This window comes from Larus michahellis, chromosome 6 (assembly GCF_964199755.1).
Source record: "Larus michahellis chromosome 6, bLarMic1.1, whole genome shotgun sequence".
Lineage (NCBI taxonomy): Eukaryota > Metazoa > Chordata > Aves > Charadriiformes > Laridae > Larus > Larus michahellis.
Window position 1 is genome coordinate 67402509 of NC_133901.1, and position 24078 is coordinate 67426586.

Sequence of the window (24078 nt, forward strand, 5' to 3'; positions counted from 1 at the left end):
TGGCCACCTTGTGAGCCAAATGGGAAACCTTTTGAGGGCACTGCTGAAGGAGCAGGCGAGGATGGATTGTTTAGCCAATAGGTTTGATCTCTTTGGGAATGTCCTGAAGCTCTACTTTTGAATTTGATCTTGGAACTCTAAAAACTAGAGCATAAAGTCCTAAGCTTGGTAACTGGTTTCATGGTGAAAGGGAATGGACCAAGGCTGCTCTTGCATTTGATAGGCATAAGGGAAATTGGAATGGATTTTAGTGCCCTGTAAGCAGGGATCTTTGCCAAGCTGGCTTGGGAAGGCCCTGACTTCAGTCACACTTGGGTCTCTTATGTCAGATTTTTTATTTTTGTGGCTGTATCTGTTTACATTGAGTGACTTCTATGGTCCATTTTAAATGTTCTTGAAGACTTGGTATCTTTATTTCATTTTATGGTGTGTTTAATTGTCAAGGATGTGTAAGCTTTGTAATGCTTTTAGTTTTATGCCTGCCAACAGAGTTTTGGAAATAGATGATAATGTTACAGAACATTTTGACTACATACATTAACTGGTTTGAACCTTTCACAATATCTCTAGTGATCTTTTTGTTTTTGCAGATGATTCTGCAGACGTTGGTGAAGAGGACAGCTTCTTGGGTCAGACTTCTGCCAGCCCCAATCCACCACAGACTTTCAACTATTTCTCGCAAGTCCCTAGTAGCAGTGACCCATTTGGAAGTATTGGGCAGCCTCCCTTAACAACTGTTGCACCACCTGTTGGAGCACCAGCCTTCTCTCAGCCTCCAACTTCACTTCCACTTGTCTCTGGGTCACAGGATGGGCAAAATGTCTTTTCACCGCATATTCCCAAGTCACAGTCCTCTTATGGTGCACCACCTACTTCACAGGGTGGAATTGCAGCTTATCAGACTCCTCAGCAGAGCTGTCCCCCGCCTGCAAATGCGTCTACTCTTCCCCAAGGAACATCTCAGCAGGGGTATAACCCTTATCGGCACACCACCCTGAGCAGCAGAGCTAACCCATACCTTACTCCACCGCAGCTGCAGCAGAGCCAGGCACCTGCTCACCCACCATCCTCTGTGCCACCTGTCCAGATGTATCAGACACCTCCAGGGTCATTAACACAGGTATATAAATCATTCCTGATGTCCTGGTACCAGAAGAAAACTATTTAAGTCATCTGAAGATCTTTCTTTTCTCCTGAAAACCCCCCAGAAAAATTCTTGAACCATTTCTGATAGCAAAATCTTTTCACTAGAACTAGCCTGGAACTGTTGCTTTAGGAAAACTTCCTGATCTTTAAAGTCAGCATACTCTGAGGCTGTAGCTACATGAGCCTCTGTCATCAGAAACAAATCCAGGTTGTGAAGTTCTGTTCCTCTTTCCTGTCTGTTTCTGAGTTTGCTGCCATTTCAGCTGTGCTGATGCATTGTTTGTGCCTCTGCTGTAAGTCAGGTCATTCAGCCATTTGCAAGATACGGGCTAAAAATCTCTTTTCAAGCTGTTTTTGCTGGTGAAGCCAGCACTTTTTGAAATTATGATCTGAGTCACATAAATTGTTAGCAAACCCTTTGAAACACATCAGTTGAGGATTTTGTGTGATATGAAGCATTAATCTCCATTCTTCTTTTACCTTCACAAAAGCATTATTAAAATTATGTGAATGGGTTAGTAATAACCTGACAAGTTTTTTTTTTAAAACAACAAAAATTGTTTTTTTTTGCCTGAACTACTGCTATATTGTTGCTATTGTGAATAAAAATTAGAAAGATTATATAATGATAAAAAACATAGCAAAGGCAGTAGAACCTAAAATATCTGGAGTTTTAGATTAAAGGATTTCAGAGCTTCTGTTTGCTTGATTTTATATATTTCACCATACACTAGTGGTTTGGGTTTTTTCTCTAAATGTATCAGCCAAAGTAGTTGCTACTGCTGACATCGCTTGCTTTTATTTGTACTAACTGGGATCTTTGTACAATTTGTATGAAATGAGCTTTATGTAGGCTATAGTCCCTTTCAAAATCAGTTGCTTTTCTTGCGTCACTGAGGCTGCGTTTGAGTTTGAAATCTGCCTGTCCTGATCACTTTGCAGCAGAGCTATTATTGAAGTAGCCACTTGTTAAAATTGACAGTCTTTATGTAAAAATGTAATAATGTGTAAATGAATAATGAGAAGAATGCATTTTTGTTTTCATGCCAAATTTGGTGGCTGTAAGTAATAAGCTCAGCCTGAGTCTTGAAAATTTAGGAGAATATTTTAAGTCTTACTGGTTTTATGTAATCAAGGTGCTAGACTGTAAAACTTTTTAACAGTATTTATGGGAATGAAATTCACATCTGTATTTGAAAAGGTGTAAGTTTTCAAAAAAAAAATGATAAAGTGGACAACTTATCTTTAATTCTAAAAATGTTATAGACAATGTTCCTAGGGAGGAAAAATGTTAGAAGTAAAGGCCCAGAGTGTTCTCTATAGCAAAGTATAGATCAGTTCTGTAAAAACTATGTGAGATTGAGGTGATGAGCTCTTATGTATTTTCAGTTTCCACAGTCTCAGTCACAGCTGCGAGCTCCCAGACCTGCAGGTCCACTGGTCCCAGCACCTCCTGTTTTGCTGCAGAACCAATATGAGCCGGTTCAGCCACACTGGTTCTACTGTAAGGAGGTGGAGGACAAGCAAATATGGATGCCATTCAGCATTCTGGATTCTGCAAAACTAGAGGAAGTCTATAATTCTGGTAGGTGGTATCTTACTTGGAGGTGAATAGAAGGACTAGAAGGAAGATATTGGAGTAATGCTACTCACATATGAGAGGGTGATATGGCAGCAATAAGTAACGTTAATACATATCTTGAAGGTGTATTTTGTGCCACTTAATTTATTTCATTTACGTGATCTGTTGCTTGATGCTGTCAGTGTTAAGATGTACGTCCCTAGTGGATACTGCATTTTCACATAGAACTCCTAGTTATCTGTGCCTTGCTTTGCCTTTTTGTTAAATGCTGCCAGCTCTGGAATAACTATTCGCATCTGGGAGATGTTCAAAGCTTTTTTTGTTGTGTACAGAGCATTTAGAAACCTTTTAGGGGCAATAGAGTGGCTGTCTGATGTTATAATTCTTCTCTTCCATGGTATAACTATCTGTTTAATGGCCTAATATTCATCACAGAAGTGATTGGGGGTGGGGTGAGTCTGTAAAAATATTGCATGTGAAAATATTGCATGTGTTAGTATTGTAACCAAGTGTGACTTTTGTCTCATAGTCCAGCCTGATCCTGAGAGTGTGGTTCTGAGCACTGACGGGGGACGCTATGACGTGTACCTGTATGACAGAATAAGGAAAGCTGTTTACTGGGAAGAAGAGCCTTCTGAAGTGAGACGATGCATGTGGTTTTATAAGGGAGACAAGGATAGCCGGTTTATTCCTTACACTGAGGATTTTAGTGATAAGCTAGAGGTTAGTATTACCTTTACATAAACTTCACGAAGAATTTGATAGTTCTTTGTATTTATGATCTTAGAAATACTTTGTGTTTCATTACAGTGATTTCCACAATGTACTTTCTGGAACATAAGTAAACAAACTGTGGAATGGGGAGTGGCTGGAAGGCCACATTGCTCATGCGATAGGTCCTGCATCACTGTGACCTAAAATCAACTTGTATAGTGCTTCACATGGCACTTTTGTATAAATAAAGTTATGTAAATTATAACCTTGACATACAGATGATGCACAAGGCCAAAAAATAGTTTGTGTGAGAAGGCATATACTGATTTTGTGTAACTTGCTTACTGTTTCAGGCAGAATATAAAAGAGCTGTAACTACAAATCAATGGCATCGGAGACTTGAATTCCCAAATGGGGAGACAATTGTTATGCATAATCCTAAGGTAATAGATTTTGGCAATTGTTTCTTACAGAATTCATTAGGGGTGATTGAGCAGGCTGATGGAAGCATAAATTGAATGCAGTCTTAGTCTTGCTTGAAAAGTACTTCTTGATCTTTTTGGATATGTGTGCACTAAAGATGATAAAATTTATAGAACACTGAACTCCTGCTTGCTTCAATGTGCTGTCATGTGATTAAAAGACAATGCTTTCTGAAACTTAAGAAAAACAAGGGTTTGCATAGTAAATATTTTGACTAAGTGTAACTGGCAGCAAATGGGAGGCACTTTGAATTAGTGTAACCTCAGTCTGTAGCAAATGGAAGGTAATTTAAACTAAGAGCTTTCATGTGGAAAAGAGAATTAATTTAACAAAAGGTAATTAGTTTGTGTTTCTAAGCCATGAGAAGTCTTCCAGTGCAACTGTTTTTAGGCCATGAGTATGTATAGCAAAAAAAGCTTTAAAAGTTATTCTAAATACTCTGCTAGCAGTCTCATGTGATTAAAACATGGACTTCAGCCTTATTGAGGAATGCTGTTAACTGTTCGCTTATCACAGATGCAGTAATTAATAAACGAACAAAATAATTCAAGGGCCAGAAAGGATCATGGTTGCTCCTACTTTAAGCACTTATTAATGCTGGTTAAGGAGTTCTGTCCAGTAAAAACCTAGAGAAGGAGCGCTTAAACCACTTGGTGTCATAAATATGAGTTCAGACTACACTGAGTCAGTGTTAAGTCTTATAAACAGCTGTGCTACTGAATTCCTCACTTTCTGAGGTTTCTGGGCTACTTTGAATACTGTTGTCCTTCCCTGAAAAGAACTGTTCTTTCCCCCCTGCCTCCCTTGATGTTATAGTAATTGTAAATTGGGGTAGTGTTCAGTTTCCTCACAAAAACAGTAATCAGTTAAAGAGGAGCTGGTATGGGGGTCTAGGAAAGAGGAACTTGAATCATGCTTGTTTGAGGAGTTAAAATTGTTAAGAATGACTGAGTAGGCCAGCTTCTTCAACTAGTGGTTACTTTTGTTTAAGTTGTCTGGTTGCTTTTCAAGGTAATGAAAATTGTGTTATTTTGGAATCTAGTTTCAGTGAAGCTGTCGCTGCTACGAGGAATAGCCCTAGGGTTTTCTAAGGCTTTTTTTGCATATGTGCTAATTAAAGAAAACAGTTGTCTCAGATGCAAGGTAAAGCAATCAAACAAAAAGTGTGTTAAACCATGCAATGCTTTCAGACTGACAAATCGTAAGGGTTTTTTTGTGTTTATAATTGGACAATATATTTTTTTTCAGGTCATAGTTCAGTTCCAACCTTCTGCCACACCAGATGAATGGGGCACTACTCAAGATGGTCAGGCAAGACCAAGGGTAGTAAAACGGGGAATTGATGATGACCAGGATGAAATTCCTGATGGTACGTGATTCCTGTATGTAGGTCTGCAGCTTGAGCAGACAGTTCGTTTCTATGCAAAAGTTTGGCCCTAATGGGTGGAGTCGCAATGCACTGTTCGTGCCTAGAGTCTAAAGATTAAACTTGTTCCTTAGTCTAAGCTGCTTGAAAGAGTTTATCTGGTTTTGTTTTTTTTAATCAAAGGAGTGCTGTGAACTATATTATGTCCTGAACCGTGTTAAGTAGTAGGCTTTATAAAGCAAGTATATCTTAAGATTCCTTGACTCTAAACTTTAGAGTCAAGCAACCTGCAGTCTAAACTGAACTGCAGTACATATTGGTACTCTGAATTTTTTATTTTCTTTTTCTACAGGAGAAATGTCCCAAATTGACCATCTAGTATTTATGGTTCATGGCATAGGTCCTGTATGTGACTTGAGATTTAGAAGCATTGTTGAATGCGGTACGTTTTTGCTTGTTTAATAAGCAGTTGTATTCTTAATTGTTTAAATGTGGGTTTCTGTATCTCGTATTCAGATAAGCATGTCTTTAAAAAAAACCCAAACTCTCTAATGTTAAGAAGTTCAATTTCTGGTAGAATTTTTTCCTGATTATTTTCTAAAAGCAGAATCTGTGCTTTGTCAGACTTACAGCCTTAACTGTTATTATTAGTGCCCAATATTAGACTTGCAGAATAGTTTAGCTTCTGGGGCGTGTGGCGTGTTGTTTTTTGTAGTGTGGGTGGATGTGTTTGCTTTGTGTCGTTTTTGTGGGGTTGTTATTTGTTTGCTTTTTTGTTGTTTTTTGTTTGTTTTTCTTTTTGTTTTTGTTTTTTTAAATACACACAAGCACATTTGAGTAAATTAAGGCCATGTCTGGTCATGGAATAAAAATGCATTCATTGTGCGATAAATAGAAGCTTGCTAGAAAATCCACTTTAAAAAAAAAAAAAAAATTTCTTAGAGGAGTAATGCTAGAAAAGATGTTTCCACTTTCCAGTTTTGTTCATTTATGTTCTATGGCTAAAACCAGAAGTGGGGAGAAGGAAAGAATATTTGTAATTGTGTGTTACTTGAGTACTACTATAAGATTTTCATTCCTCTTCTTCTCTACAGTTGATGATTTTAGGACTGTTTCTCTGAAGTTGTTGCAGACTCACTTTAAGAAATCTTTGGAGGAACGTAAAGTGAGCAGGGTGGAATTCCTCCCAGTTCACTGGCATAGCTCTCTGCACGGAGATGCAACAGGTGTAGACAGGTGAGTATATTGTTTAATGTTGAGAATTTCATACCAGCTGCATCTTAATGTTTTTTGGAAAGTGGATAAAAAAAGAAGGTAATATGCTCTTTAGGCTAGATGCATAAATGACAGGGTTACAAAAGAGAATCACTGATTTTTTTTTAATTAACATTTTAATAAGGATTATAGAGGAAGTGGAAAGGCATGTGGAGTATTATTTTTTATTTTCATCACCCTAAGTGACATGATATGTATACACAGGCACACACATATTTTCAGTACTGCATTTTCATGAAAGTGGCTAATGCATTGATACGTGACGATGATTGAGTGCATAGAGATAGTGATCGGAAGTATGAGGTGGTGAACATGGAGTTATATTGTCCAGCAACAGGTATATACAATGCAGAGTGGAGAGTTTTCTCTCCTGTACCTTCTTCTAGTCTCATTGAGTCTGACCCTAGGAGATGTCGGTGCCCTCTTTCCCAGGAAGGCATTGAGCCCTCTGTCCAGTCCCAGAGTAGTACCCGAATTGTGGTTAGGCAGTTGAGCTAAGGTGGTGGGGTTTTCTTTGGTGTTTTTTTGTTTTTTTTTTAAAAAACAAAGTCTCTATATTTGGGTAGGAGTGTTACAGCATTTTAAAATCTATTTTAAAATTGCTTCTTGGTGCCTGTCCCTTTGCTGTCACTTGACATTTCAAGCTGTCATCTCTTGCTCAAAGATGGGGAAGTAGAAATTGTGAGGGTAGCAACCTGTACTGCTTAGAGCACGTGCTGGTATTCTTCAGACTGTTCTAGCTTGGTTAAGTCATTGCTTTCCTAGAACCTTAGTCTTCTATTCTTATTTGAACACTGCATTATCATGAGGAAAGTTCCTCATTCTGTTAATCAAACCAGGCAATGCTAACCAAGGCAGTCTCAGTTCTCACTGCAGCTGTCTTAACTCCAGGCAGGCAGGCAGGTGATGTCAAGCTTTTTCTCCAAAAAGAGAGCATTATGTTGCCTTTTACTTCAATTTCACCTTCAATTTTTATATGCGAGTTCTTTTTCTCTTCCACTTCTACCAATCTGCTCACAGAACTTCCCTGTTACTACAACAGAGCAGTGCTGGAACAGAGAAGAGATTATTTCAGGCATCCCTTCAGTCTGGAGAGAGAAAAGGGAGCCATACCTTTCTCAAATATGTACAATCAGTAGATAACACTAATGCATGAATATGCAATAAGGCCAGAAGGCTATATGTTTTTCTAACGTCTGTAGTATTTACACTGCAGTTCTGCTACTTTCAAAAGTTAACAAAGTTCTGCATTTTTTTAAAAGGCATTCATGCTTCTAATTAATGATTTTGTGTTACTAGGAACATAAAAAAAATCACTTTGCCGAGCATTGGACGCCTGCGCCACTTCACCAATGAAACACTCCTTGACATACTGTTTTACAACAGCCCCACCTACTGTCAGACGATTGTGGATAAAGTGGGGATGGAAATGAATCGTTTGTATGCACTTTTCATGAGTCGCAACCCAGACTTCAAAGGAGGAGTCTCCGTGGCTGGGCACAGTTTAGGTAATTACCTAAGGAATTGTTTTGGGATAAAAGCAGCACTCCTACACTAAGGGAAATGGAACCTTCATGAAGCATAAAGCGAAATTAGCTGATAGGGCATGGCTGTCTGAATGCTGCTGACTAAAAGTCAAACACCTCGATAGCTAAGTGTATAAAGCTTTGAGAGAAGGTTAGTACTTTGTGGATGTGTGCATTTCCCACTTCCTGCCCCCTTTAGTTTCCTTCAGGAAGACTTAGTATCTAATTTGTGTTTAAAAGTTGGCAGGTTATCTGGTGTCCTGTTAGGTGGGTAACTTCTGTGTCTCAGAACCCCCACTTAGTAAAAGTAGATAATTTTTTGGAACAGAATAAGTGTTATAGTGAATATGACATAATGGTTTGGGCTGGAACTTTTCCTCCAGTTTGCAATCAGTCTAAGATGGTTAAGGAAAGATAGCTTAATCCTGGCAACTGCACAAAGCATGAACTGGGCGGGGGGGGGGGGCAAAAAAGGTTTGCTTTTTGCTGAGAATGATGAGAATGATTGTGTTTGAGTTAATATATGGGTATTTTAGTTTTAATTCAGCCATCTTTTTTTGATAATCTATACATTGCTATTACTGTTCCATATAAATCATGCTTGGGATTCAGGGACAGGAAAATCTGACATTTTTCCCAAGGCAACTTTAATTCCTGTTTCCAGGTTCCTTAATTCTATTTGACATATTGTCTAACCAGAAGGACTTGGCTTCATCAGTAAGTAGTGGACCGTTCTCTGGTGTTAATGGAACTGTGAAGGACGTGGCTGTTCATGATAAACAGGTAATTTGCATGCTAGCCTTAGATCTGATATTTTCAGCAACTTTTTCTTAAGTTTTCAGAATTTATTAGCTGAAATGGGGTTGTGGGTTCTAATAGTACGTTTTAACGTGTTGATGGAAGTGTGCAGTTTTGTAAATATTTTTGGTTCTGAGGAAAATCTATTTGCATCTCTCTCAAGTTCCAACTAGGCCAGTAACAGGATTTGATCACGAGCATCAGTTTTGACCCTTGTAGACATGTAACTTGGTCTTAACAGAATCTGATGCATAAGAGGGAAAGAATCTATCTGTGTTCAGGCCAGAAACAGTGACCAGTTGTGACCAGTGACCAGTGATGATTAAAAGGAAATATTTCTGAGTGTTGGAAAGCTCAAGAAAACTTTTGCCTCTCTTTGTAATTTTTAAATATGTATTTTGCTGGCATATAGTTAGTGGAAAATCTGTATCCTGCTTTACTAAAAGGGGCATAAATTTATAAAGCTTACATAATAAAGATTTTAAGAGAAAGTAATTTAACTTGTTTTTACCTGCTGAATATTGGTTTTTCACCATTAGATGGTGTGATTCTGTTTCTGTACTGTTTTGTTAAGACGACTGAAGATACCAGTTCCTTGGGCTCCTCAATTACTACTTCTGGTGATGACCTTTGTGAGCCTGAAGTAGAGGATGATGTTCCTACTTTGCAGAAGACTCTGGAAATGCTTAGTTTGTCAGAGTACACAAGCACATTTGAAAAGGAGCGAATTGACATGGAGTCTCTGGTACAATAATGTTCACTTGACTTATGGGGATTGCCAGGGTATGGATGTTTATGTTTGGCAGGGAGGGGGTTGGGGTTGAAGGTCTCGTTGGGTTTTTTTGTTTTTTTTTCTTTGAGTTTAGTGTACCATGAGGCATGAAAGCAGTTGCAAAGGTAAGATGATTAATGCCTGACATGATGACTAAATGTTATGCAAAACTTTTGGTGTGTTGTCCTTCCCCTGCTTCCTCCCCCCCCCAACTACATTAAGGCACTTTGTATCATGTCTTTTTAATTTTTTGTAATTTCTGTAGCTTTATAAAATGTCTTCTCTAATTCATAAGTCATTGCCAATAAGAAATTATATATGTTACTAGAAAAGTTATAAATTATGCTTTGATGTGTGTGGTTTTTTGTTTTTTGGGATGTTTTTAGCTGATGTGTACAGTTGATGACCTGAAGGAGATGGGCATACCTCTTGGACCAAGAAAGAAAATAGCTAATTTTGTAAAAGACAGAGCAGCCAAACAGGTAAATACGTTTTTTGGGAATTAAATAAAAAGTTGTTAAGCAAATGTAACTGATTTCCTTGCTGTGGAGTAACTTCTATTCTTTGACACACTTGTTAACATCATGGATGTATTAAAGAAATATTGACATCTGTGAAATAAACTTTTTTTTTTTTTCCTGATTTTCAAACTTGTCTCAAAAGGAACAAAAGAAAGCAGTAGCAGAGAAGAAAGCGGTGCTGGCTGCCACGCTCCAAACTCAAGATGATGTCCAGAAAGCAAAAGAGACAGGTACTTCTGTCTCCTCTTCAGAGTCTGGTCAGCTGCACTCAAAGAGGAGGCTTCCAGTTGGTGCATCTGTTTCTTCTGTGAACATTGACTATGAGTATTTTGAAGTTGGAACTGGACAGGTGAGACTACATAGATTTAAATATTTATTTGGAGCAATGCTGTCCTTTTGCTTGGTTATGGGTTTTTTTTGGTTTGAGGTTTTTTTTTAATGTTGATGATTTTGTGCTGCTTCCCTTGGTTGTTGTACAAAAGTTAGGTTTATGTAGAACTTTACCCTTTGGCAGGAGGGATGGGAGAGTGGGTTAGATTACTGAAAACCAAAACTCACCATTACAAGGATGCCACTACAATTCATTTTTTCTTTCAGCAGTGAGCGAGTTGTAAATACAGTTCTGTTCCAGAAGCAGAACTGTGTGAATAACATAATATTGATTGGTTCTGTGAAGTTACATTTAACACGGTAGCCTAAACCGATACATTTATGCTGTTATATTTTTTTACCTGAAACTTAACTTAAAAACCAAACCTCAAAGACTTCCTGTTTAAAAAATATATATTTTTTAAATTTTTTGTACCTTTTGAATTTTTTTTTTTTAAAGAAAAGCATTTTAATATTACAGTATCTAAATGTTCTAGTGCCTATAGTATTAGTATGGAAGAGGGCAATGCAGCTGAAAATTCCTGTAAGTACTGTGAGCGTGCGGTTGATTTAATACACAACTTGTTTTTCCTTCCTAGCTAAGCATTCTGTTAACTAGCTGGCAGTTCTGAGAGATTATAGGTCTGATTTTTGTCTGGCAGGTTTCTGTGGTTTACAGTGCTTTGGACTTTGAACCAGATATTTTCTTTGCTCTCGGTTCTCCTATTGGTGTGTTCCTTACTGTGAGAGGTGTGGTGAAGATTGATGAAAACTACAGGCTTCCTACCTGCAAGGGATTCTTCAATATCTATCATCCAGTGAGTATGCAGTACTTTTGAGATTTGATTTTAGTCGATGCAGATGACAACAATGCAGAATACTAAGTTGTAACCTCTGAGCATTACACCTTCTGTTTCCCTATGTACATTACCCAAAACACCCTTTTAAAAAACAAATGACCCAACTCAAATATACATTCCGAATATTTATGGTCTTTTACTGCAAAAGTGAAGTAGAGCTGGCTATAGGTTCCATACCTAGCATTCTAGGTATGGGTTGGCTTGATGATATTTGCCCTGTTCATTTTCAGAGCTTAAAGAACTTCTTTTTTTTTTTTTTTAATCAATTTCAGGCCACTCTTGTCAACTCTTATAAAGTGTTTCTATTTGAGCCTTTTACAGGACCTTTCTGAGTTTCCAGTTTAGATTCTGGGAAATCCAGAAATTCTTAGAGGTTTTGCAGTGCATGCAGTACACTTGTCCTCTTCTGTCCCATCTTGTTTAACAATTAAACAGTGACATATTGGTAGAGATCACGAGAGTGCAAGAAAATTTTGCTGCTCTTTCACTGTTGTGTTTCCTCTTTAGAATCTCTGTCTGTAGGAGAACAAGATCTAACTAGTTAATGAACCTGTTTAATCTTATGATTAAACTCAGTGGTCATGAACTGAGTTTCTGTAAACCGAAATAGAACAGAATTAAAAAATGGTTCTCTATTAATCGTAAAAAGGAATTTTTTTTTCACTGAAATGTGATAATTAGAATAACTTTTAAGATAACTAAATGTCAATGTGTTGTTTCTTAACAGCTTGATCCAGTAGCTTACAGGTTAGAACCAATGATCGTTGAAGACACGGATTTAAAACCAGTTCTCATTCCACATCATAAAGGCAGAAAAAGACTTCATCTGGGTAAAAGGAAAACTTATTTCGTATATGGATCTCATTCCTAATTTACTCATTCGATTCATTAGCATATTGTAAAATTTCATGATACTAATGAATGTTCCTGGGTATCTGACTCCATGTTGTTCCTAAGCATCAGAGGGGATTCCTTCTAGCCCAATAAGTTGGGCATTCACAATTGCATTTAGATGTAATAATTGTAATTCCTCCCAATTTGAGCTTCTAATTACCAAAGTTCCATTTTAAAATTGCTCTATAGTGCTTGTTCATGTTAAATTCTAAGTAATTGCTAAGATGATATGAAATGGAAACTAAATTTACTGGTTTCTTCTACCTTGTCCCTAATGACCATCATAAAATGTTTAACCAGTGTCTGTTCAGTATTGGACATGTTGAGGAAAAAGGTGATTCCATAGCCAGTGGTGGGCAGGGGCTTGATTTTGTTGCTCACGAGTACGCACCACATCAAGGTGCTGTACTTAGTTTTTGCATACTTAATAAGGAAAGTAAGTTTTGCTGTACAGCTGACAGTATTACTGTTGTACAAGTTCACAGAGCTCTCCTGAAAGCCTGTCTTCAGGCACTTGGATGGAGAAATTCTACAGCGTCTATACTTTAGAATGATACATTAGAATGAGTCTGCTTTCCTAGACTAGACAAGGTGCTTGTTAAGGCATGTTTTAGGTTACAACTCTCAAAAGGTGTGTATATTAAAGGAGGAAAAAATAATGGTCTGTTGATCTTTTCTGGTGTTTCTTTGATGTAGGTGAATGTTCCGTGGTACAGTTGTGAGCCCTCATCTAACAGACCAATGTGGTTCTAACGAAACACTCATTCATGCCTTAGCTGGTCTGTTTCTCCTAATAATTAGGATGTTTTTTGAACAGGGTTTAATCATTCTTTTTTTAGTTTATAATTTTAAATCCTTCTCTTGTAATGATTTTTCAATTTTTTTCCTTTTCTTAGAGTTGAAAGACTCTCTCTCTCGTATGGGATCTGATCTGAAACAGGGTTTTATTAGCTCTTTGAAGAGTGCATGGCAGACCCTTAATGAATTTGCACGTGCTCATACATCTTCAACTCAGCTACAAGCGGAACTGGAGAAAGTAGCTAACCAAATTAAAGAGGAAGAAGAAAAGCAAGTCGTAGAAGGTATGTGGGCACATTGTTGGTTTTCTTATAACTTACTGATCTCAAATTAATAGAAACTTGAGCATCCTGATTACTGCTTGCTATTGATTTTCCTGACCCTGTTAAGGAGGCCTCTGCTTTTGGAATATTAACGTTAAATGTAAGATCTATTGATGCATTTTTTTGTCTTTTAGGAAAGGAAAAGTTAACTTTTATTGAAGGATATTTTAGGCTTGAGTTTGTATAACCTTTCCACTTTCTGTTAGAAGGGCAGATTTTTTAAATCCATTGTGTTCTCTTTCCTCTCAGGGCAAATTAGTACAAATAAATATTTTTGGGATGAGCTAAGAAACATTTAAGTATATGCTGTAACAGAAAAAAATGCTGCTGAGGAAAATAAACTTAAGTCAAATATAAATATTACCCCTGGTGATGCCAAGGGCAGGCTTCCCAGTTGTAAATTATCTGCTGGTGTTTAGTAATGCTGACTTTGTCTATACTTACAAAGACAAAACATTCCTACTAGTTTAAATTGAGGATAGTGATTGACTCTATGCAAACAAACTGTTTAAACTGTTATTAAAGAAATAAGCCTATAGTTCCAGTAAACTTTCTGAACTATGCAGTGGTGTGCTAGTCAGTTGAGGCTGTTATCACTGTTTTAGTGTAAGCACGTGGAAACTATAGCGGGGAAGAATGGTCATATTTCTTGATTATAGTCAATCAGGCTGTGCTTGAAAAGAGTTTAATTCTTAAACTCTTTAATTTTAGCTGAAAAGATCACTGAAAGTCCAGACCCTCCAAAAGATGAAGATTTTTTAGTGAAGGTTGGAATGCTAAATGGAGGACGTCGTATTGATTATGTTCTACAAGAAAAACCAATAGAAAGCTTCAATGAATACCTTTTTGCTTTACAGAGTCATTTGTGTTACTGGTAAGAGGAAGTATTTGTGATTCTATTTTTGACGTAACTGTATATCTTTAAATGTTGGTAATGACATGCATGCTATTCATCTTACTCCTATTATCTGTTATTTACCTGTGACCAATATGATAATTGCTAGAATCGTGTTTTCTGTCTTGAGTATTTATAATGAAAACTCAGGTGATCTCTGTCAAAAATCATGCCCTAGTGTTTCATTTCAGGTATGTTTTGACAAAAATAATGGGGTTTATATACACAGATCTATTTTTCAGGCTACTGCTGATTTGAGAAGTTAAATGTTGTAAAAGGACCAACCAATTATAAAGCTACCAGAGCAGGAGTTGTTCCTGTGGTCGATGTGTATGCCTGTGACTTAGGAGACCTGAGTTTTCTGGGTCTTTGTAATCTTTGAAATGTTTGGAAAAGGTGACTGTCGAGTTGGATACGAGATCCTCGTCACTTAATTCTGAAATGGCTTCTTGTTTGAAAAGATGTTGCCTTCCCACACGGGCATACTGTAAAGATAAATTTGTTATACTCTGGATGCTCAAGTGTTACAGGAATGAGATGTCTCAAGTATTAAGGTAAACAATACATATGACTGTCCAGGTATGTCAGTCTCAAGGTGTTGCACCTAGATGTCACTATTAGCTAATTTCATTTCAAAATAAAATTCTGTCTTAGCACAAAGTAAACAAATCTATCTTCCTCTTTGCATTAAAGACATTGCATACTCATCTCATGAACTTTGACACTCAAAACACACACCTTTTAGCTATAATAATTTTCAGAACAAGAAGAGCTCTATGAGCATTTTGACAACTGTAGTTTTTCAAATAAAACTATTCATGAAGGAATTGTATTCGACTACAATATGTAGCAAAACTTTATTACCTCTTCATGCTGGATATTGATGCTCTGCTATCAAAGTTTAACAAATAAAGGGAAGAAAGAAGGCACAGTGGATCTTCCTGTAAATTTGGATGGTTATAATTTACCACTTGTGTACAGTGGTTGCTCATATGCAGAACAATTTATAGAACAAGAAGCAGAGTTTGATGTCTTCATGTAATCAGAGCTGTGGTACACCATTGTCTTATCTGGATTTGGATTTACTTTTTTTTTTTTTAAGTGCTTACATGTTTCAAGTGGAGACAGATATAATTCCATTTATAGGAATAGCAGTAACTATTGACCTGTTGTATTTGCCCTTATGAGTTGCTCTATATTTTTTTTCTTTTTTTGATATGTCATCATATGCGTTTTATTACTGTCATAAAATTAGCACACATGAAAATACACAAGATGTGGAATGGTCAAGCAAACAATGTGTAAACTGTATTTGGCAACATGACAGCACGCCTTTATATGTAAGACAAACTGGGATGTCGGGTGCCGAGCTGTGCAAAATGCTATTGTGGGGGAGTGACTGTTTTTTATTATTCAGTAGGCAAAATACTAGTCTCTTGTTCTGAGTTTAGCAAGTGCTGGACAAGCGGTGCTCTACATTATTTTTGAAGGTTTTGATTTTCGATAGCTAATAATTTCTAGACGCAGGCATTTTTCCAGAGGTTAAAATAAGAAATTGAAAGCGTTACCTGAAGGATCTTATTAAAGTGGGTGTCCCTTACATTGTTAAAGATCAGCAGCTGCCGGAGAAGGGATTATCAAGGCTGCAGCGCTGATGTGTGCCAGGACTGTGGAGCCCTGAGCTCTGGCAGGGCTCCCCTAGCAATGGGTGACCCCACGGTGGCAGTGCCGTTTCACGGGTAGAGTTGAAGGAATGGGAGTTCTTTTCCACAAGGCGGCAGACGATCATTGCCAAGTTTTTAAAAGCTTGCTGCCTGTAGCTTTTTTTTTTTCCTCATTCAAATAAGGAAGATAAACATGATGATTAACGTGTGGTGGTTTTTTTTTGTTTTGTTTTTGTTTTTTGAGGAGGGTGGTGGGGATAGCCTTAAATGAAATGAGCTGTATGCTAGAGAGAATAGCGCTTCTGTGTTGATCCTTCTACTTGCTTGTTTGCTTGCTCATTTAATTGTAGAGACCATCAAGAAATGTGGTTACTTATCCCTGTGCTTAATTGTGGAAAATATCTGTAGTCTCTTAGCTTGCACATTTAACTCCGTCCTGGTGATCTGTAAATGATGTTCCTCACATCTGGAGGGTCACAGTTCTGACCATCTAAATCTCCTTGAAAACTGTCTCCCTATGTAATTTCTTCTAAAAAGCACAGGAAGCTACCCTTATGTAATAACTCCTGCAGTTTGGAACTTTGTTAAAAATTGCCTGTTTAACTTTGTTATTTCTTACAGTGATTGTTGCTCTTTTATATTGGTATTGTTTGTGTGTGTTTAAATAACAATTTATAGACAAGTAAGAAAATTAAGTCTTGTCCATGTTGAATTTAAATTCAGATAGCCTAAAGCTTTGATTTTTGCAAAGGAGAGGAAAAACACCAACTTGGAAACATGGCACATGAATTGCATTAATTCTAAATTATTTGAGAACTTCTTTACTTTTTAGTAGTAAGGAAGAGAGGAAGACTACGGATATTTACTATAGCCTATTTACAAGGAAGTGCCAACCAGTTAGGAGAGAAGAATTAGAATATTGCTGATAGAACTTGCAAGGCTGAGTTTTGATGCTGGGCTAATAGCTGCAGTGGAGCAAGTAAAGGAAGAAAGCCTTGACAAGTCGAATGTGTTCTTGGTGGAATATGTTCAGGAGCCCATCACAGACAAAAAGTGATAGATTATTAAGCCAAATGAGTAACATCAAAGAAGTGGATAGAGAAGGGAATTTCAAGTTGCAGCCATAGTAAGTCAGGGGGGATGGAGTCGGCGGGAAAAACGCAGTAGAAGAAGGTAAATGCGTAGGCTAGGGCTGATAACAGAAATAATGCAAAACTGTTGAAGAATTGTAGCCCAGTGGAATTTGGTGGAGGTAAGGCCATGTTTCCGAAAGATAAGTACTAGGGCAATAGGTTGTGCAAATTTTTTAGAGACCTGGAATGGGATGAAGCATGGTTTACAAGAATTAGAACATGGACCATACCAACATAACCCTTTCCTTTTTTTCTTTTTTTTTCCAAAATTCTTTGTAGGGGATCCGAAGACACTGCCTTGCTCTTTCTCAAAGAAATATACAGGACTATGAATATCAATCCTGAACAGCCGCAACATTGATGTATAGGTACATGAATTTGTAAGTTTGTTCTAATATGTCTTATGTACTCATATCAAATTCAGCTGCAACTTAGATGTCTTTACTTTTCCTTTTTCCTCTGAAGTTTAAATTATGAAGCAGGCAGCTGCAAAGTGTCGTTTTGATGGGAAAAACAATTTCTAGACTTTAGATGCAGGGGAAGTCTTCCAAGTTCTTGCCTCCTTTGGTCCCGAAAGATACCTGATATTAGAGATTTTGGTATGGTGTAATTATTGCCAGTATAAATATGCTAAAAAAATATGATCTCTCTTTATCGTGTTTCTTCCTCAGTTCAATTGTTTAGTGAACGTTCAAGTCTAGGAAAACTTGGTGATATGGGATATGATGAAATTTCCTTTGCAGTGCAGTACATTAAAGAACACCAACAGTGTTCCAGTGTTGTAATGTGCAAATTGTGGTATTGGTTGACCAATTGTGCACATCTGCCAGTCACTTCTCTCCTAAGAAAGTGTTAAACATTGATATCGATAAATTACTAAAAGAGAAATTACTATATCTGCCAGTATTTTGTTATCGTTGTATAGCTTAATAATTTCAGTAGAACGAGTGAAATGATACAGCATGGAAGTTGGTTCACTTTGAAAAGAAATCAAATACATAATATAATTGAGTATCTTAGATATGAAATACAACTTGCAGGTCTTTTTATTTTAAGAGGTGTGTGTCCTAGATGAGGATCTCTATTGTACCAGTTTGCCTCCCTGGATGTTATAGAAAAGGCTATGTTCTCTTTTGAGAGGCAAGGAGGAAGAAATACGCACCTTGCCTTTTTTGGAATCATACAACAAAATGTGTTTCTGATGTATTTCTCCATTTTTCAGAAGAACTGATAATGTAAAGGTACATAAATACCCAGTGTGAAGAGAAATACTTAACATTTTAGAGGAATATTGTAGATATCTTTAACTGCTACCATACGGTTTTAGTAGTCTTTTGTAACAGAATGCTTCTCATGGTCAGTTGATAAGATCTTTTTTTAAAAATGAAATGTCGTAGCTGATCAAATGCATTTTTTAAAGCTTGGCCAAATAATAGGAAAAAGGCACTGTTTGGCTGCACAGCACTGACAGTGGTGTATCAGTTATTGCAATGGCTTATTCAGAGTCTCAAGTCATATTTCCAGAATTTTTTCTCTGCTTTTATTTATGACCGCTTAGGGTGAAATCATACAAAGCTTATTGCTACAGAAATAACTTTCTGTCTTATTGTGGGGGTTGGGCCGTATTAAATTATCACCACAAAGCTAGAAGTGGGTTTGTTGCTTAGCTTCAGCAGACACTGGGATAATAGTATTTTTCATTGAGAACTACATAGTCGGAGGCTGGTTTAGCAGGATGTCATGCAACAAAGCACGGTCAAGGGTGTCTGTGTGGTTGTAATACCATTAGGAATTGCTCAGAACTTCTGTAAGCACTTCCTTGACTGAACAGCACTTGAGGCTAGGATTCAGGTCCCAGAGGCTTAAATGGGAGGGCAGTTAAGGCCCAGTGGGATGCACTTAATGACAAGTGGTATCTCGGGAAGGCTGCACGCTGCAAGACCAGGATTTTTTTTACATGAGAAGAAATGTCTCTACATACTCTGTGTGAAATATTGTGTAAGTCTTGCAGTAGGAAAAACGAAAACTCTCTCCCAGTGGTAGACAGTGGTCAGGTAAGGTTGGCTGTGGGTTTTTTCTTTTTTTTTTTTTTTTTTTTTTCTTTCTTCCTTTAAGACCCTCAGATGTGAAAGGTGGCAGTCTGAAGGTAGTGGGTTATCCAGCAGTGCCTATGAGAGCAACATCCATTTACCTACCCAGAAGTAGATTATCTGAAGAAACAGCCTCTCTCTATTTGTGGACTGCTCAAGGGAAAAAGTAAATGTCACAGGTAGCTCTGGGCTCCCTCTTCATATTTTTCATGTTAATTGATTTGGATGCTGAGACCTCACCACTTCCCTGCTTTCATGTGCAGAGCTACCTCTTGCTGTCCAGTTTAATTTCATGGTGTCTGCTGTCAGCAGAGGGAAAGAGACAGGATCTACTTACCTGCTTGCCTCTGCTCGGGAATTTTGATCTTTATGGTCCTGGTGGCCAGTGCAGATCCCTTTCACTTCTTGGGGACCGTAGTCATTTTGGAGCAGATAAAAAATTTAGCAGAGGCAAGCTAAGGGAGGACCTGGATGCTCAGTTTTATTTCTGGTCTGAATTAGCTGATTGTTTTCTTTTGGAGAGGTGGAGGGAGTTTGCCAAACAGTGTTCCTAAAAGCAGAAGAGGGACTAGGATTGTCACTGTGCTTCATCATATGGAGGATGGATTTTGAAAGCAAAGAAGGGGAGGGTTGATGCACAGCATATGCTATGTAGCCTGTTTGTGTAGTGTTCTGTCTTGGGAGTATTTATTGTTTTGACATCTCTGGGTAACTTAACTATCTTAGTTAAAATTACGTATGAGAAGAGTTGGTCGCACTTAAAATTGGTGAGTAGCTGCCAATATCTGTTTCCTTCTACTTACTGATAAAATAGTACCAATGATATTAAAAACTTTTGAGTTCTACTTTTATTTTGTATGAGTGATTTGAATTAGCTCTTCTACATCATCTTGAAGCTGTTTGTTGTGAAATGGTGGTACAGGGTTTCATGTGAACAATGTAAAGAAGTGCTCGGGACAACTTGCACACATAAATTGAAAATTTCATTTCCTGTATCTTTTTTGGTAACTTGTTTGAAAGGAATCTGAAAATTCCAAGATGTCTTTAGTTTACTCTTGCAAATGAGAATTTTGTCTTTCTGTAGTTAAGTGTGGCCACCACTAGAGTCTTATTTTTTTATTACATTCATAGGAATATCTATCACTGTGTCGGTTAGAAGATTTAAGTCACTATGCACTCTCTGTATATTATTCTTATTTTTACAGCTCTTTTTAGAGGGCCCCAGTAAGGGAGGAGAATGCACCAGCATATTAAAACTTGGTTGTATAAACTATGGCATCTTTATCTCTAAATAGAGTAGGATAATTTATTACCATAAGTTAAAGAATCTGGTAGCTAATTAAAATGTATAGTGAATGACATCCTATGTGCAGTTGTTGCGAGCTCTTTCTCTTTGTAATTGTAACTGCCAATTTGTGTCCACAAGAAGTATATTTCAGGAGCTTATTGTATTAAAAAATTAATGAAAAATGTGTATGGATTTTTAGATCCTTTTGAGTCCTCTTGAAATTGAATGTTGGCATATTTAATTTTATTAGTACTACTGCAGGAATAGAAAACTTGATATGTTTCATACTTCCCATATGTACATGTTCTGTTTTCTCTGCACAGCCATACCTGTTGCTCCGACAGACCTGGTGAAAAACACTTTGAAGAACATCTAGTATTTTCATAGTTACAGATGGCAGGATAAGCGTCAGACTCTTTTTCTGCCAGTCCAGAACTTGCTCAGATTCTACCTTCTTGTGTCACTTCAAGCAAACTTAAATTTTGAGATGATCAGCACTGTCATTCAAGAGATGGATGGAATGACACAATTTTGATCTTAAATCAGTTTAATTGTACAGTTGCCAAGTATAAAGTGATCCCTGAAGAAGGTGGTTTTGGCATGCAAATCATTACTTCTCTCCTTCAGCTCTCCTGTCTCAGCTGGCAGTCAAATATGCTTTGCCTATCAAAGCAGCATGTCCTTATTAAAAAGGACTTGTTGAGAAACAGCAATAATCTGCTTTTCTTGACACGTTTATGGGTCCACCTTTTAAAAATAAAATGTGAACTGTAGTTATAACCATCTTTAATACAGATTCCACAAACCAGTTCATATCTACTAGAGACTAGCAACCAGAATAATTTTCTTACTATTGTAAGTGTGATGGAGATTATTTTATAAAGACCTTTTTAAGCCTCTGTTAAGAGTTTTATTGTGGAGTTTTTTTAAGTAAAAATGAACCTTTGACTTTGAAAATGTTAGAAGTTTGTTACAGCTAGTTCAGTGTTCACATCTCCTGAAATGAAGAACAATTTAAAATAACATTCTGGTCTAGTAATTAAGGTAATTTTAGTGAAACTAGGCTGCGGTTGTGAGAACTAAAATACTTACCTTGACCTTGCATTTTAAAATCTCAAAACAGTAAATGTAAATAGATGAACCTGAAGCTTATGGGCGGTAGATAATAATCTAGGTCCAGACCTGCAACCCAGCCTCCATTTTCATGTAATGAAGTTGAGATGAATTGTGAGTATGAAATCCTTTGAATTTGTATCTCTGAATACTGAGCTTCTGTAGCTTTCTTCTGGCTTCAGCTTACGTGCAAATTGTGGCTTTTCTTAATATTAGTGACTTAACCTTACTACTGACTATTTGCCTGTTATTACAGTAAATGAATTTTGAAATGCAGTGTGGGTTTTTTTCTTGGTATATGTAAAATACACATTATTGTGCATATATTTTGGTTATTATAATTAAAAATACCTTACTTACAGTGGGTCTTTACAGCAAGGTTTTGTACTTCATCACAGAAAATAGGTTGGAAGGGACTTCTGGAGAGGTTACTTAGTGCAACTCCCCTGCTCAAGGCAGGAGCGGCTTAGGACCTTGTTCAAGGATGGAGATATATTTCACCTCTCTGGGCCCTGTTCTAATGTTTGACTACTGTGATTGCAATTTCTTTTTCTAATATACAATTGGAATTTCCCAGGTGGAGCTTCTGTCTGTTGCCTCTTGTCCTTTCTCTTCAAGAATAATGTCTCTGTCTTCTCTTGTGCTCCCACATGAAGTAGTTGAGGGCAACAGTAAGATTTTCCTACTTGGCTTCTCAAAACTGAACACTTTCCTTGACATCTTGCATGCCGTCTGCTGCCACCCTGTAGTCATCTTGGGACTTTCCACTGGACTTGCTTTAGTTTATCAAAGTCCATCTTGTTCTGGGAAGCAAATTTGCCAAAGGAAACTTTTTATTCAAAACAAACACGTCTGTATCTTTGTAAATTAACCTCTGAAGACCAAGTTTTCTAAGCTTTATGATCTGCTTTGGTAGCTAGAATACAAATACTACATTTAAAAAAAAAATAAATAAAAAAGGCAAACACCACAACAAAAACCTACAAACCACAACCACTGGCCTCATTTTCATCTAAAGTATCATAGAGTGGAAGTTATATATTTATCAACTCTGTGCAACACTGAATAATCTGATGAATATGCTTAAATAGTTCTGACGGTTGTCTTTTCTGTTCGCTTTCTTCTTTTACTGTAAAGCTGATGGACTGTGATACTGCTGGGAGGGAACAGCAGCGCCAAGGAACAGTAAAATTTTATGGGTGTGTGAGAAGTGTTGTTGCCTGGGTGATCCTGGCTGGCAAGGAGCTTCCTTTGCAATGGAAGGATGCACAGGAGGATATTGCAGGTGAATGAGGACCATCTGGAGCAGAGAAATTGTTCTGGGAATACAGCATTAAAATCAGTTCTAGTTATATAAATAAAAATTCAATTGCAACTACAGTAACTAGCACTTCTTATATCTTAAAAGCAAATGGAAGATCGGACATTAGCGAAGGAAAAATGACAGCGTAGCCAATGATTATATAAAACAAAGAAAAACTGTAAAACAAATGGAGTTTAAAGAGTGAATTTCTATCTGCTACAGATGTATCTATTACTTCCTCAGCACAAATCTTCCTAGCATGCTGCAACAACTTAATGGGCAGACCATATGCAGCACAGCCGCTGATATATGCTGCTATAGGTTTGTTGTTTTTTTATTTATTTTGACTTTTCTAAATAGGAGTAGTAGGCATTATAATCCATAATTAAATAGATAATGCTAATTAAACTTTAAATTTTTGCATACAGATTACCTAATTAAAGTTTTCCCTGCCATATTTTCATCTGTGCTGAAGTGATCATAAATATTTTTTTTAAAAAAATTAAGATTGTCCAGAAGATTTCTTTTTTTAATCAAAATATCTATGTAGCAGGGTATAATAGCACAGGGAAAGGAGGTAAAATTAGTTCACCTACCCCAAAGTGTTGAGAATTGCAACCATCCCACTGCCACTCTCATTCTGCCTTGGTCTTTCTTGTCATCTGCCCACATCCCAAAAAAAAAAAAGTGTACTGCTTCAGACTTGCATCCTGGCCCTGGGGCCTCTGCAGGAGAAAAGAGGATGGGTAAATACGGGCTGTGTCTGCAGCCCTGACCACATATCTACAGTCATGAGCTGTGCTAGGAGGCTTTGTGGAGGTGTTCAGAAATACTGGAAGCAGCATGATGTGAGGTACAAAGTGATACTAGCACCATCTGCCTAACCCGAGAGAGAGCTCGTACTATACAAGCTTAAAACATCCTTCAGACAGATCACCATGTAGTAGTTCATGCTAAAACAAAAGACTGCAAGTCACTCATAGTGGAAGGGTGAAAATGTGTGACTAACTCTTGCTGACAGAAGCCGCCCTGTAGAGTGCAAAGTAGAAGACTCATCTCACCCTGTGTAGCCCTGTGACTTTCTAAAGATGTTTTAGAATCATACAATAGTTTGGTTTGGAAGGGACCTTTAAAGGTCACCTAGTCCAACCACAATTTCAACTAG

The 24078-nt window shown here is 37.4% G+C and overlaps 1 protein-coding gene across 2 annotated transcripts in view; it reads left to right on the forward strand.

The window, feature by feature from the left end:
- Positions 1–21886, forward strand: part of SEC23IP (SEC23 interacting protein) — a 25897-nt gene extending 4011 nt beyond the window's left edge. Inside the window, exons 2-19 of one of the 2 annotated variants that reach the window (XM_074592975.1) lie at positions 591–1120; positions 2536–2731; positions 3258–3451; positions 3796–3885; positions 5174–5294; positions 5644–5733; positions 6386–6527; positions 7866–8074; positions 8757–8875; positions 9465–9635; positions 10049–10144; positions 10326–10532; positions 11215–11370; positions 12140–12242; positions 13203–13388; positions 14139–14301; positions 17399–17499; positions 20821–21886. In XM_074592975.1, coding sequence (XP_074449076.1) covers positions 591–1120; positions 2536–2731; positions 3258–3451; positions 3796–3885; positions 5174–5294; positions 5644–5733; positions 6386–6527; positions 7866–8074; positions 8757–8875; positions 9465–9635; positions 10049–10144; positions 10326–10532; positions 11215–11370; positions 12140–12242; positions 13203–13388; positions 14139–14301; positions 17399–17480 — 2855 coding nt within the window. In that variant the 3' untranslated portion in view covers positions 17481–17499; positions 20821–21886. The remainder of the gene's footprint in view (positions 1–590; positions 1121–2535; positions 2732–3257; positions 3452–3795; positions 3886–5173; positions 5295–5643; positions 5734–6385; positions 6528–7865; positions 8075–8756; positions 8876–9464; positions 9636–10048; positions 10145–10325; positions 10533–11214; positions 11371–12139; positions 12243–13202; positions 13389–14138; positions 14302–17398; positions 17500–20820) is intronic. The other variant, XM_074592976.1, reaches the window with a different exon arrangement.
- The last annotated feature ends 2192 nt before the right edge of the window (positions 21887–24078 follow it).